This window comes from Crotalus tigris, unplaced genomic scaffold (genome assembly GCF_016545835.1).
Source record: "Crotalus tigris isolate CLP2741 ecotype Arizona unplaced genomic scaffold, ASM1654583v1 scf7180000024337.5909745, whole genome shotgun sequence".
In the NCBI taxonomy this organism is placed as follows: Eukaryota; Metazoa; Chordata; class Lepidosauria; order Squamata; family Viperidae; genus Crotalus; species Crotalus tigris.
The window spans coordinates 2,500,001-2,516,009 of NW_024100507.1; the positions used below are offsets into that span (position 1 = coordinate 2,500,001).

A 16,009-nucleotide genomic window follows, 5' to 3' on the forward strand; every position below is an offset into this window, starting at 1 on the left:
CTGTCTCTCTCTGCAAAGGCAGAGGAGGCTGGGAGCCACAGGGGAAGGCTCAAAGAGCCGCATGCGGCTCCGGAGCCGCAGGTTGCCGACCTGTGTCCTGGACAATTTGTCTCTCTGCTGTCGTTAAGAGATGTAATATTGCCGTTTTAAAAATCCGTAAATTAACTATAGCTATGATTGTGATACCTATTCAGGATCAGCAGTATAAACAACTTATTATGCTGTTTATGTGAAGAGATAAAAGTGATAAAACAAAGATGTTTGTAGATGACATTTAACTATATCCTCTTGGAGGGCAATATTTGTCTGGGATGAAGCCTGAACGGCTCTCTGCCAGAAGAAAGACTGTTAGTTGATCTCCAGCTGCAAACTGCAGTGTCAGCAATGACAGCCAAGCATCCTTCATACCCAACAAAGTTGGTTCAATCCCTTCTGCTTGTTCTTAGGAAACCTCACCCTCTACAGTCCACAGTAAGCTGGCACAAAGAGTCACCTCCATAAGATTGTTCTACCCACTCTATTACACTAATGCCGCAAAAAGGAACAAAAGTTTAGCAGCTCGCATCCTGAGCTAAACCTATCCTTTTAGTGAACATCTGTATTATTTCAATCACAACTGATCAGTCACCATAGCATACCTGCAAGGATTATTAATGTCTGATATTAGGAGAAGTAGCCTATAATGCAGAGGTCACCAACCTTTGTTGGTTGGCAGACTGGAGGAAAAGGGAGGGGGAAGCATTTTACATCCGTGTGAGCACAGGGCTGCAAGCACGGACGTGCCACAAATCGGGCGGAGCTAGCGTCCTCGTGATACTCACTAGCCCTGCCTCATTCTTGCATGGTGCCGCCCCTTGTTTCTGCACCTCGCAGCACGGCGGCGGCTGTTTTTGCGCCTTGCAGCATGGCAGTGGCCCGTTTTTGTGCCCTGTGGCACAGCGGCGGCCCATTTTCGCACACCAAAGCATGGCAGCAACAGCCATTTTCATGCACTGAGGCGCAGCAGCGTCCCATTTTCATGCCCCAAGGTGAAACGGCAACCCCTTTTTCATGCCCTGAGGCACAGTGGCGATGTATTTTTGCGCCCCATGGCGCGATGTCCTGTTTTTGCACACCACAGCAGCAGCACTAGCACAAGTGAGGGGGTGTGCACGTACATGCGTGCATACTGACCATCCTATCCTGCAGCCCAGTGGCCAGCAGACCATGGCCCACTACTGGGCTATGGCCCACAGGTTGGGGACCCCTGCTGTAATGTATTGAGCACAGCTTTGGACAAAAGTAGTCTATTATCAAATCAGATGCTACAACAGTTATGAGGTAATACAGGTAGTCCTTGACTTACAACCATTCATTTAGTAACCATTCAAAGTTACAACAGCACTGAAAAAAGTGCCTTATGACCGGTTTTCTCACTTATGACTATTGTAGCATCCCCATGGTCATATGAGCAAAATCCAGGCGCTTGGCAACTGGTTCATATTTATGATGCTTGCAGTGTCCTGGGGTCACTGCAGTGTCCTGGGGTCACCTTTTGCAACCTTCTGACAACAAAGTCAATGGGGAAGTCAGATTCACTAAATAACCATGTTACTAATTTAACAACTGCAGTGATTCACTTAACAACCATGGCAAGAAGGGTCATCAATGGGGCAAAACTCACTTAACTATCTTGCTTAACAATATAATTTTTGGGCTCAATTGTGGTCGTTACTCAAGGACTACCTGTAATCATTAACCAAGAATTACTTGTATCATAAAAGCAGGTTTTTATATTTATTGGGGGGGAGGGTTCTCTTTCCTCTCACAAATCTTTCCTTAGAGGAATTGCATCTTTCAGATTATAAACTTAAGGTTGTTATTATTGTTGTTGTTGTTTTTGTTATTATTATTTTTGTAAGCCATCATGGATCCTTTTCAGCTAAAAAGATATTGAATAAATGATATACAATCCCATTTTATGTTTTCTCGAAATCCTTAAACTAATGAAAGCAAACCTAAATGTAAAACCATAGCATTAAAGCCCTGAATATTTACAATATCTTGTCTTCTTTGAATGCCTATAATAAATCAAGTGCTTTTCTGATGTCAGGCATGATTCAAGCAGTGACCAGAAATCCTAATAATGGTGTACAGCAGACATGTCAAACACAAGGCCCAGGGGCAGGATGCGGCCCGCAAAGTAGTTTCATGTGGCACGCGAAGCCATCCTGGAAAGTGAGGGAATGGCCCCCTCTGCCTTGGCCCTGGCCCAGGCCAGCCGGGAGCCAATGTACAATTTTGTAATGGCCATCTACGCTGAAACGCATTCAGTCTTAGCTCCATAAGGCCACCCCTGCATGGCCTGAGAGAAACAGTGAGGCTCCTCCAGTGGACCATGCCTTGGCACTTGCCCTGGTCCCACACCCTTCTGCCAGAGACCCTCAGATCTGTCCCACTCCTGCCCAGGCCCCCACAGGCATCCTTGACGCGAATGATGGAGAGCTGGCCACACCCACCCAGTAGGCCACACCCACTCCATCCACACCCACCCAGTAGGCCACACTCACCCTGGCTACACCCACCCAGCCCCCTGAGGGCAACCGCAATGCTGATGCGGCCCTCAATGAAATTGACTTTGACACCCCTGGTGCACAGGTTCTGCTGACTGTAGCATTAGCTAAAAATTGCTAACTAAAAACATCGAAGACAGAAGCTACATAGGTAGTCTTTGACTTACGATCTCAACTGGAATCAGAACTTCCATTGCTAAGCACGGCAGTTGTTAAGTGACTTGTGCCCAATTTTATGACCTTTGCCACTGTAATTAAGTGAATCACTGTAATGGTTAAGTGCAGTCATTAACTAAATCTGGCTTCTCTCATTGACTTTGCTTGTCTGAAACCAGCTGGGAAGGTTGCAAATGGGATACTGCAACCATCATAATCACACGCCAGTTACCAAGCACTCAAATTTTGATCATGTGGTCATGGCGATGCGACAATGGCCGTAAGTGCAAGTACCATTGTAAGTCACTTTTTTTTAGTGCCGTTGTAACTTCAAACAATTGCTAAATGAATGATTGTAAATTGGGGGATATCTGTACATGATATACTATTTAAAATATGACTAACATCGTAGGCTTTTAACTAATTCTGTATTTATGAAATAGAAGATAAAATAGAAATGTAACATTTATTCATTCTAATGATAAAGGATGCAGAAATCTTAACTGGATGTAGGTTGACATCTCTGTTTCCTAAACATCACCTGAATCAGCAGCAACCTGAGCCATAGGGAAGAGCAGCCCTAGCAATGCTGCAATCAAAAACCTAAATGTCAGTATCCATAACTCTTATACACAATATCAATGATACAGCAATTATACTACTTTTTTCTCCACCTTTACACACGTATTTTGGAAACAGATCTTTCTTACCTCTAAAGTAAATGTATTGCCTTCATGGTTCAAATAACAATAAAAACCATTACCCCCCCCCTTCTCCCAGATACTCAACAAAAGGGAGGTTCTTGTTCCCAATAACAAGAGGCAGGGACACAACCAACTAAAACCCATGCAATAAATATAAATCATTATACTTTCTTCAATGCAACAAATGCTCAACTAGGGTTGAGTGGATATTTTGTACTACATTTCACAGCATTTCAATTGTCAGGTTAATTCCACAATTGGAAACACATAATTCAGATACCAAGATGTGAAAGAGTATTAACCTAGAAGATGCATAATATTGTATTAGGCTGGAATGGAAAAAAAAGGTGGCAATTTAACATTAAGCTATCTTTTCCTTGTCCCTTGCACCCCTCCCCTTCAAAACAGCAGGAAAATTAGGGATTCTAAAGGATCACGCTAATAAACACACTGGGATTTGTGTGTGTATCTAGGGACATATCTTCCTCACCATGCCATCTGTTTATTTATACAGTATTAAGTGTTTTATCAAGTAGGCTTTGCAGGGTCTATGACTAATCAGGAGAGCTTACAAGAATAAACTGCAGGTAAAACACAGTAATAAAACTCCAGTCAAAACAGAAATCACAGATCCATCAGACTAAACCAACCAAAACCTGCCAGAAGAAAATCTGAGACCGCACATCAATATTCAGTGACAGGCAGTAGCCCCTGGCTACCCTTGTCTCAGTTAGAAAAAAAGCAGCCTTGGTCTGGTTAATACTTTGGTGGGAGACCGCCAAGGCAGTGGACTAAATTAGGAAATAAAAAACAAGGAAAAGAATCCCAGAAGAAAGTTCAATCACTTCTGTATTTTTACTAAGAATGCTCCATGAAAAATCCAGGAAGTCATCACAGGTGCAACCTGTCTCAAACACTGTTTTAGTCTCCAGGCTTTTAATCGTCTTAGTTGCTCTTCTTTGCACTTTTCTTTTTGGTGACCAAAACTGGATGCAGTATTCCAGGTGTGGCCTTACTAAGGCTTTATAAAGTGTTACTAATACTTCACGTGATTTTGATTCTATGCCTGTTTATATAACCAACGGTTGTATTAGCTTTTTTGGGCTGCTGCCACACACTGCTGGCTCATATTTAAGTGATCGTCCACTAAGACCCCAAGGTCCCTCACACAGTTACTGTTTTTGAGCCAGGTTTCACCCAATCTGTACTCGTACCTTTGGTTTTTCCTGCCCAAGTGTAAAACTTTGCTTTTCTCCACATTAAATTTCATGTTGTTGGATAGGGCCCATTGTTCAAGTCTGTCAAGATCTTTTTAGATACTGATCTTGTCTTCTAGAGTGTTGGCTATTCCTGCTAGCTTAGTGTCATCTGCAAATATGATGAGTTCCCCTTCTATTCCCTCATCTAAGTCATTTATGAAGATATTGAAGAGTATTGGCCTAAGACAGAATCTTGTGGTACCCCATTTTTTACTTCCCTCCATGTAGTATCATTAAGGACTACTCGTTGAGTATGGTTTGTCAGCCAGTTACAAAACCATCTGGTAGTGATGCTGTCTATCCCACATTTTTCTAGTTTACCAAGTAAGTTGTGGTCTACTTTGATGAATGCCTTGCTCAAGTCTCAGTATACTATGTTCACAGCATTTCCCTGGTGGATGGCCCGGTGGGAGTGGGAAAAGCTCTGCTGGGACCCAAGTATAGAAAGAGTCATCACAGGGGTGGGAGAAGCCTTGTGAGGGCCAGGCCAAGTAGGCCTGGGCCTGTAGTAGGCTTCCAATAGCCTCCCACACCCAGGAGGCACCCCACAGTCCATTTAATGACCCATATATGGTTTATGTTTCATTGGGGAGAGGGGGGGGGTTATTAGGTGACACATTTTAACTAACAACTGCCATGACATGCGACCATAATGATCCTTATGGTCCTATCTCAAGGACTACCTGTATACAGACAGTTTGGCTCTCAGCTACCAGGAAGTAGGGACTTCATTTTGAGCAAACTACAGGCTCTGAGTGACCTTCAAAGTCAGCCCCAGGTAAAGCATATGGCTGCTACATAAAAAATGGAGAAAGGAATGACTGACACACCAACAACCTCTAATGGGAGATATAAGAGAAAAAAATGTAATAAATACAATCATAGGTTTCTTCAATATAATGGAAAATGAAAAGTTAGAACCCACGGTTTAATCCCAAGAGTGTTTTTTAGTAGAGAATTTACTATAGCTGCCTATGTGTTCCTTTAAGAGACTTTTCTCATCCATCCATCTAAGACTTAATTAGCCAAAAAGGGCAGAGATCAAATATACATATAGCTGAAATATGACCAATTTGAAAATCTTTCATCACAATAAGGTGGCCATATAGCCAAAACATACAGCAGCATGAAGACATGTAGTCATGATACTAAAAAGTACCTCTTACCATGGAGGCAACTATGTCACATAGTTCAGCAACAGACAAAAAAATCTATGTTCATTGGACAAAGGAAGGATTTATGTATCCTCTATATGACATTTAAGCTTATAGATTTCTGTTTTGCTTTGGAAATCTGAAAGCCAGTTTCCAGAGTGAAGTCACAACCGTAATCAAACAGGCAGGCCCTTCTGTGTGGAATTGTCTAAAGGGAAGAAATACTTCTTTTACTTAGTCAACAAATTTTATTTACCATGTAGATCGTCAAGACTTTTATCTACCTGATTCACACAGGGAAAACTTTCAATCCCCCAATGGCTCCACTGTCTCTTAATTTTTATTTTTAATTTTATATTATTGTATTTCCACTGTTTACTTTTATTGTTTTATTCCTGTTATGTTTACATTTTTACTCATTTTTTTCCCTTTTATTGTTGCAAGTAGCCCATAGTAGCCCCACGTGGAAAAGGACAGCAAATAAATTTAACAAATAAATAATTAATAAATAAAATGCCATTTGAATTGGAAAGGACTCTTTACTTGAACATCAAAGTATTGTCGCATTTTCTATGGCAGCAGAGAGAATTCCAAGTCTTGGCCTTGGTTATGCTCATTATTACCTGAAAATAATTATCAGTGACTTATTTCAGCTAAGTACTAATTTGCAAGCACTCAGAACTAATTATCCCTTGGTGAAACAACAGAATTGGTGTTATTTAAGTATTTATCCTTTTTAACGGTTCTGTAAATGGTAATTCACATTTCATTACATCAGCAACGTGACTGAGATCACACAAAAAGCAGAGCAACTATGGTTACTGCCAACATCTTTGGGCAGAAGTTTTGTTATGTCTTCTCTCTTGTGTCATTCTCAGGCCCTTAGGCTCAGAGGTGATCAAAATACCTGTGGAATTTCATTCAGAAGAGGTCCAATTTCCATAAGCTTTTAAGAAAAAGTGAGGTTTTTATGAATTGCTCTACAACATTTAAAAGGACTGTTCATTAAAAAGATTGAATTCACCCACTCATAGAATACAAGCCCAAACACTCACTTTAATTCTTGAGTGGCATTCAAATAATAGTTAGGTGTAAGACAGGGCACAGGACTTGCACAGTCACTTAGCAGAAGTCATGCATGCTATTTCTCATGAAGTTTTCTTTGGAATTAACGCCATGGAGATTATTCCAAATAAGCCTTTTAAACAGAACGAAAAAGTACAGGTAAATTCTCACATTCAGATAGCTGCAGATAGCACAGAGGCTATCCAAAAGTCAAAATAACAGGAAGATAAATACTAATATTAAACTATAAAGCAGATTGGTTGATTTGGGGTAAACCTAGCCATTGCAATGTGTAAATCATGACTTATAGCTTAGCATGTAGTGGAAAATCAGCAAATGTGATTTACCAATAGATCTTTGTAAACTTAATAGTTTATATGTTCCTCAGCCATTGACTAACGTGATACCTCATAAATTAATTTCCTTGTGATTTAAGGCATTGCAAAGCCTCCTGATGGGCCAACTAGAATATATTCTAGTATAACCCAATTATTTAACATTCTTCCGCATGCAATGCTGTATTCAAGCTCAGTCTAGAAGAATCATAGTAATTCACAATTACAGATGCATACCCATCGTTTAAATAACTATGTCAACTAATTCACCTATTAGTTCAAATATTTATCTACATCACTCTTCATTGAACCTGCATCACTTGAAGAAAATTAATTGAGCTGATCCTGAAAAGACATGAAAGTTGTATCTATAGCAACCTGTTGCAATCAAGCACTTCCCAGATGTATTGCACTGCAGTTCCCAGAATCCTGAAACAGCATCAAGTTTTCCAGTGTCCAACAATGAATGAATGGGAATATATGAGAGCTATAGAAGCACATCAACTGAAACAAAATGTCTCCTTTTGAAACATTAAAACATCTGCACCGTAAAAGTTCAAGTTGCTTCAAAGTCATCTTTGGTTTTCTACACAGACATGTACATTACTGAGATCACAAGCAAAATAAACAAAAAACTTCAAAGCAGCTATGCAAATCAATAAAAACACACAGCTGCTTTAAGGCACTGCATTCATATTCTTGTTCGGAACTCTATTATGAACATTTGGCAATCCAATGATTTCTTCATTGCCAATACAATCTTCAAATAACTAAAAGAATTGTGTATACATACGCACACACATGCACACACAAATGGATATTAGCAAATCAAATTAACTGTATTACTACTAGAAAAGCTCAGTTATACTGTAACAGCAAATATGTGGTCAGCAGCTGATTCAGGAACAAATCATAAACTTCCAAGTTAAGCTAAGTGGAAGCAGAAAGCCAACCAGTTTTCAAAATGTGAAGTTGAGCGTATTCCCTGTGAATTTAAAGAATTTTGTTAAGGAGGAATATGAAATCACATTACACGGGTAAACCTTGGGTAGGTAGCCATCAATGCACACGCTGCCACATTCTGAACCACTTATAGTTTCTGGGTGGTCTTCCAAAACAGCCTTATGTAGAGCACATTGCAGTAATTTGAACAGGTCTTCAGAACACTGGCTCCCAGTCTCCTTCCAGGTACAATTCAAGATGCTGGTTATTATTTTTAAAACTCTATATGGCACAGAGCTAGGTTATCTGCAGGATCACCTCTCTCTAAGGATATCTACTTGTCCTATCAGATCACATACAATCGCCTAGTAATCCCTTCCCTTATATTATGGAATCTAGGAAGCCTGCCTTTTCCATGGCAGTCTCTACCCTATGGAATACCCTTCTCCTTGAGGTCTCTGCTTTCCTAGCCTTCCAAAAAGCACTTATTTTTCCCCAAGCACTGGGATAGAATGAGATGGATGAAAGGATTTAATGAGGGATTGCATGGTGGAAGCTTAGTTTCAGTGCCAAGGTTTTTTTAAGTTTATAGTTTTAATAGATACTGTATATGTATTATGTTGTTTTATTGATGGAGCTTTGTTGATTGGGAGCTACCCAGAGTTCAATATAAAATGGGCAGCTACAAAAATGTTTTAAATAAACAAACAATTGCTGTGATGGATGCGGCATTGGAAAACCTGAAGGATCAGGCTGGGGACAGATCCTCCTGGAAAAAATCTATCTTATGTCAGCACTCTCCAAAGGGGTCAGTATTGACATCCAAGGGGGTCAAACTTATTATTATGGTTTGTCACAGTCATCCAGATGTTCAGATTGGATTTGGCATTTTTATCCACCTATCAGTCCTTCCCAAAGACCTCAGTTAGGCAGATGTGGAAGTCTGATGATGTTACAAGATATTATTGCAGGATGTAAACTGTTCCAATTGCCTTCTGCAATTGACTGGTGGTGAATTTGTCAATGCCAATAGCGTTCAAGTGGCACTCCAATGATTTTTGGTATTGCACCCAAGGCACCTATTAATAACAGTATTATTACTTTAAGCAGTATTTAGTAAATTGTTTTCATATAATGAATGTTTGGGGGAATCAAAAAACAATCTGAAATTTCATGAAGGGGGCTGGTGAGGTCAAGGCTTTGGGGACCCCAGAATGTGATCACTAAGAATCAAAATGACTTGATGACACTTAGGCAATCAATCACTGATACAATTGAAAGCTATTCAAATGATCGATGGAAAATAATACCACTGAATTCAATACTGATAGTTGGAGGCCAGCCAGAACTGCTTCTTCATGCCAAGTCTGCACATGGTATGCCACATGGATAATTCTCATTCTGTAATCTGTCTCCAACCTTCTGCCAAATCTTCTTGAAATGAGAACAAGATGGCACAGAAATCCATTATAAGGAAGGCGCCAAACTGCATGTCCAGCTGGCATATCTTAAGTATTTATTACATGAAACAAGCCATAGATTTTCTAAAACAACTCTGCATTATGAGAGCAAAAGATGACTCTCACAACAGAGGTATTGGTACATCAGGTAATTAAGTGCTGGAATGATGGCAGAACATGGAATAAAGAAAGATCAAGCCACAATTAGAGTTACTGGTACTAAAATTAAATTTTCTCCATATAGATCTAGGCCAACCATTTCTGCAGATGGAAATGAAGAGTTGTGGACTAAATTCCACAATACTGACCTCAAAACACAAACAAAATGCAACCACAACTTCACTAATAGATATTCTTGGGAAGTGTGACACCTACTGCAATTTATGGAAGTCTGACTGTATATTTTATTATTTTTGGGTGGCAAGGTTTATTTTGTTTTTTACGTTTTTAATCAACCATTTTAGAAAATTACACTGCAACTTACCAAGCTGTTTTTTTTAAATATTATATTCTTTAGGACCCCCAACAATTTACATTTTTACAAAGTCCTAGTCTTTCCCTTCAGAAAAATACTGCAAGGCCAGAGAAAATTCCATTGCTTTTTACTTACATTAATCCTTTATTAAGATGCATCAACTCTCTCTAGCTAAGTGCTGATTATAAGATCTTTGGGGAAGGAATTTGTCTTTAGCTCATGTTATTTTGTAAGTACAGATTGCTAACCAAACAACAGAAAACAGGAAATCATCTCATAATCACCATGTAGTTTTTTAAAAAAAAATACTTTAATTTATTTATTTATTCAATTCCTATAACTACCCATCTCAAACAAGTGACTCTGGGCTGCAATCATAAATCCATTAAAAACAAGTTACTACAGAAAAGTAAATAAATATGGCAGTCAAGGAAAAACGTCATCATATATGTCAATATAGCCAGGGAAACCTGGGACACTTCAGAGGCCAATAAGGTCTGGATCATCCTCAAATCTGCCTAACACTAGTTTTCAAATAGGGAATATAACAAATATTAAACTGATAAGACCAGATACCACACTCAACCAAGGCCCAGAAGTAGTGAGATACACTTTTATAGTGACATACAGTACTTCCGGTTCTTAGTACAACCAAGGTTGCACTTTTCTCTAAAAAGGGGGGAGGGGAGGAGATTATGCATAAGGATGTCCATTTCCATATTAGAATGTCAAAATAGTTCTCTCTTTGAAATGCTATATTGCACATTTAAATATATGAGGAAGCTGAGATTGGATGGGGCTGGAAAGCAGTCAAAAGAAGACTAGCGTGGCCAAAGCAATCTTTCTTCCCAGACAGGCAAAAAGACTAGCTTGTGCTTGGCGGTAAATGAAGACAGAGGCAAAAAAATAAAATGTGAAAAATCACCGCATCTTTCCTTCGGCCCTCATTGGCTTTGGAGAGAGGCGAAAAAAAGTTACACCTCTTTCCCTCCTCCACGTATCAAAGGACGGATCCCTTTCTAACTATTAACTAAATTAGTCCGTTGGATGATAAAGCCTGAACGAAAGCCACCTTCGGTTTAAGCATCCTGAGAGCCTGGCCATAAGGACTTGCCTGAGAGCTTTTATAGTACCAAAACCTCCATTTGGCCGGGAGAGATCACTGCAGCAAATGGGGAATCAATTATGCAATTCGGCCACCCCGAAAAGCAGCAGTGTGTGTGTGCCTGCCGTGTAGGGAAAATAGAGACTGGCCACCAGCTTTTTCCTTTCCGAACAGCAATCGCGACGCCTGTCTCTGTCCTTGTCTGGCTTAGGCGTGTTTACTCACCGAGCAACTCTTACAAGTGGCCTTTCGGAGTTCATCCCGCAGCCTCTGTCCCGGATGCACACTCTTCTCCCAAGATACAGCCAGAAAACTCCAAGAACATAGCCCCCCAAGACGAGAGGGGCCCCCAATTCAAACAACAACTGCTCCTATGTTCAGCGAATTCTTCCCAAAGTTTGAATGAGCCACGGCAAGCCGCACTCAATTCGTGTCAAAAATGCAAGCGTTCCATTTCACCCAACCTTTAACCGTATCTCACATTAAGATTCATAGAAGCCTCTCTGCTCTGCCTTTATCTTAAAAACACACATACGCCTGATAAATCCGCGTTCCAAAGTAAAAGGAGGCGAGCTCCCTGCGTAACTTTCTCAAATCGAGCCTTTGCAATACGCATACTACTTGCGACGGGGGGGGGGGAAGAGAGGGAGCCAAGTCTATGGAAAATGAGCTCAACACTGGGCATCAGAACAATACTTTCCCATAGAAACCGAGACTTATATTTAATCTTGGTAACTCCACTCAAGTTTCACCTTCCATTTCCTCCGGAGATTTAAAACGCACGCAAGGATTTAAATCTGCATTGAGAGCTTTCTGCAGATTTATCTGCATTGGCCTTAAAGGGGGGGGGGGGAACTACTCTTGCATAAGCTTTTCAAAACCCTTTATCAATCTACACTGCAAAAGGCGGGGGGGGGGGGCAAGCTCAGGAATCCCAGCAAAAGAATGCAAATAACGTCAATGCACAACTAAACTGCAAGCCCTGCCTTACAGGAACTCTTGTGTATGCGTGCACGCCGCGCGCCCGAGTATGTGTGCGCGCGTCGGGGTGTGTGTGTGTGTGTGTGTGTGTGTGTGTGTGTGTGTGTGCGCTTGTGCGCCTGCAAAAAGCACACAGATACCAAACAGGAAATGCAACTGAGAGCTATTCAGCGCCTCAAACTTCAAAATGCAATGGTATCCCGCAAATTGCATGCATGCAATTTCAAAATGCATGAACGACTTTTTGCATATCTGCAAATAACGCAAGTCCGAGCCTTACCTCTCTGAGACATTTTCCCCTCTGCTTTGATGGGGGAGGGGAACACAAAAGACTTTGCCTTCTGTAGCTAGTTTTGCAACAAAGATGCAAACTGCAAGCGCTCAATCTTCATGCAACTCGAGTTTTTCTGACTTCTCACAGCAGATTTCCTTGCAGAGGAAGGAGCTGCAATTGCACGCCTTGCAAAACAGATTGCAAAGTGGGGTTTCTCCCGCTATTGCAATGGGAAGGAAAGCTGTGCTGCACCTACATGATGGGCCAGGACTGGCAGCTAAAAGCTCCAAACTTGGATCCGAGTGTCTTAGTGCGCAGACGTCCTTTGCACGAACAGCGCGTTGATTTCTGGGTAATGTAGTTCTTCCGAATAGTTAGTCGAGGGTGCCCCTTAAAAAGGCTATTTACTTCGTAGTCGACGAGGTGTATAACCAGACATGCAGAGGAGGCATCTACCTGGAGGCAATCCATAGATTTGATTGAATACTTTGATCTTTGCGATCATTGCAAAGGGAAACGGCGGCTCACCGTCTTCTGTTCTGTAATCCAACGGCGGCTAAAGAGGCAGCATTGGGAGCACGTTGAGAGATCTGCTATCTAGCAGTTGGCAGTTTCATAACAAGACGAGTTGCCGTGTTGGAAAGAAAGAGACCGAGGCGCGTTGCATGGTACAGTCGGCTGGTCTGCCTCCGCCATCGGCCAATTTCCCTGCGTGACCATTCCCACGACGAAGCTTGGCGAACGGTTTCCCTTCCGCAGCTCTCGTTGCTTAAATGAATACAGGATGGCAAAAGTCTGGCTCTCTTGGAAAAAAAATCTTCAGCAAGGATTTTGTAAAGTTTACGCCTTGGTTGCGACGTAGGTTTCCGCGGATTACAACTCACTTCCACGGACTGCCGTGGAGAATGGTTTATATGGCTAGTAATCTTTGGATCACGGCTTCAGAGTTTTCTTCATGGTGTACTTTCATATTTATTTTTGATAGTGTAATCACTAGCCTCAATGGGACTAACGCTGTAACCGCCCTGCTCGATATAAATTGGGTATTGTATTGTTTTACATGACTATGGGATTATAGGTAGTCCTTGATTTAGAACCATTCATTTAGTGACTGTTCAAAAGTTACAACAGCACCCCAAAAAAATGACTTATAACTATTTTTCACAGGACCATTGCAGCATCCCCATGGTCATGTAATCAAAATTTAGATGCTTGACAACTGGCATATATTTATGATGGTTGCAGTTTCCTGGGGTCATGTGATCATCTTTTACAATCTTCTGACAAGCAAAATTAATAGGGGAGCTGGATTCACTTAACAACTGTGTTACTAACTTAGCAACTGCAGTGATTTACTTAACTGTGCCAAGTAAAGGTGACCAACCGTCCTCCTTTAGGGAGGACAGCCTCCTTTTGTAAGTTCTATCCTCCCTCAAAAAGTGTCCTCCTTCATGTCCTCCTTTTCAATATTTTAAGACTAATCTGCAGGGCTTTTTTTCCCCCTTATAGAACGCTCAGAACAGCGTTCCGGCACCTTTTTTTGATGGTTTTTTTTTTTCAACTTTTGCATGAGCTATGCTACTCCCACTATTGGCTTTCGAAAGCCAATAGGAATTGCTGCTGAGCGTGCCAAAACACCTGGCTGGCAAACTTTGCACATGCAAGTTGTCTGTATTATTGTTGCAATGAATAAAATGTTTCTTTTATTTAGGATATTTTTTTCTTCAATTTATTTGTATCCTCCTTTTCATTGTAAAAAAGTTGGTCACCTTAGGCAAGAAAGGTCGTAAAATGGGGCAAAACTCATTTAACAAATATCTTGCTCACCCTTGGAAATTTTGGGCACCATTGCAATCGTAAGTCGAGAACTACCTGAATTCTACTGCAATGAGAGTCAATCAAGATGGAAATCACAAGGAAGAAAACTGCATTCTCCCCACTTCCTTCTCACCCCAGAATTACTATGAAACCAGCAGCAATAACTTTTGTTTTAAGGTGTCACACAGTAAGGGGACTCCGATACAAATTGAAATAATACATGAAAGACAGGTGTAGAGAAAGTACTTGGCATGTTAATTTCAGATCACCTCTCTCTCACAATTAGAAAAATGCCATCTTCCCTTTAAATCAATTCAGGAAAATCAGAAAATCACATACTTGCACAAACTAAGCATAATAAATAATTTGGTCCTCAATGCAATGATTTTAAATGGAAAAGAAAGCTTATTAGGAATGCAATACAGACAGAAGTTTAATTCCAAAGAGTTAACGAAATTTTCTGTGCTGAATATACTAACTATACCATAGCTGTTGATTTCCTGTGCTAGGATCCAGCTGTACATTATAGGAAATCCAACCCAATCCAATCTGAAATGTTAAAAAAGGTAGCAGAGAGTGCATGTAGGAGGCAGAAATGGATGGTGATACTTAAATAAATTGATGTTTTGTAACTCACTTCTTGTGAAATGACTATCAGATGTGAGACTGTATTTGGATTTTTTTTTTTTTTTTACCTATCAAGTCATGCCCAAGGACCTGGGATAGGGAGATGTTGCTGTTTGATGATATTTAAGATTTTGTTGCAAGATCTCAGCTGCTCCAAATAAAGCTGCTTTTTGAAATTGATACTTTCACCAATGTAAAGTCCATATTTCTATGACTCAAGGATAAAAAATTTAATTAAAAAAAGACAGGAAGGAGAAACCATTGCATCAGAAAACAAAACTCAATCAGGAACTTTAAAAATTAGTGTAGTAATACTGATTTTACAATAATATAACTGTTTCTGAACTATCTTAAGCATGCAAGATGAATAATTAATAATAATAAAGTTGAAGGGACCTTGGAAGTCATCAAATCAGCCCCCTGCTCAGGCAGGTAACCCTATACCATTTCGGACAAATGGCTGCCCAGTTTCTTCTTAAAAACTTCCAGTGTTGGAGCATTCACCGCTTCTGGGGGCAGGTTGTTCCACCGGTTAATTGTTCTAACTGTCAGGAAGTTTCTCCTTAGTTCTAGGTTCCTTCTCTCCTTGCTTAGTTTCCACCTGTTGCTTTTTGTCCTGCCTTGAGGCACTTTGGAAAATAGGTTGACTCCCTCTTCTTTGTGGCAGCCCCTGAGATATTGGAATACTGCTATCATGTCCCCCCTCGTCCTTCTCTTTGTTAAACTAGACATACCCAATTCCAGCAACCGTTCCTTATATGTTTTAGCTCCAGTCCCCTAATCATCTTTGTTGCTCTTCTCTGTACTCTTTCTAGAGTCTCAACATCTTTTTTACATCTTGATCAAAACTGGATGCAGTATTCCACGTGTGGCCTTACCAAGGCATTGTAAAATGGTATTAATACTTCATGTGATCTTGATTCTATCTCTCTGTTAATGCACCTAGCACTGTGTTGGCTTTTTTGGCAGCTGAAGCACACTGCTGGCTCATATTTAAGTGATTGTCCACTAGGACTCCGAGATCCCTCTCACAGTTACTACTATTGAGCAAGGTACCCCCTATACTATACCTGTACATTTGGATTTTCTTGCATAAATGTAG

At 40.6% G+C, this 16,009-nt stretch overlaps 1 protein-coding gene across 4 annotated transcripts in view; it reads right to left on the minus strand.

Annotated features, from left to right (window-relative positions):
- The window catches only part of MAP2K6 (mitogen-activated protein kinase kinase 6), a 209,097-nt gene extending 195,461 nt beyond the window's left edge, over positions 1-13,636 (minus strand). For 2 of the 4 annotated variants that reach the window (XR_005554511.1, XR_005554512.1), the window contains exon 1: positions 12,469-13,636. Coding sequence is in view for 1 of the 4 variants with exons in the window: in XM_039325365.1 (XP_039181299.1) it covers positions 12,469-12,481 (13 nt within the window). In the remaining 3 variants the exon portion in view is untranslated. Of the gene's footprint in view, positions 1-11,432; positions 12,001-12,468 lie in introns of those variants that run through there. The other 2 variants (XR_005554513.1, XM_039325365.1) reach the window with 2 other exon arrangements.
- Between the last annotated feature and the right edge of the window lie 2,373 nt (positions 13,637-16,009).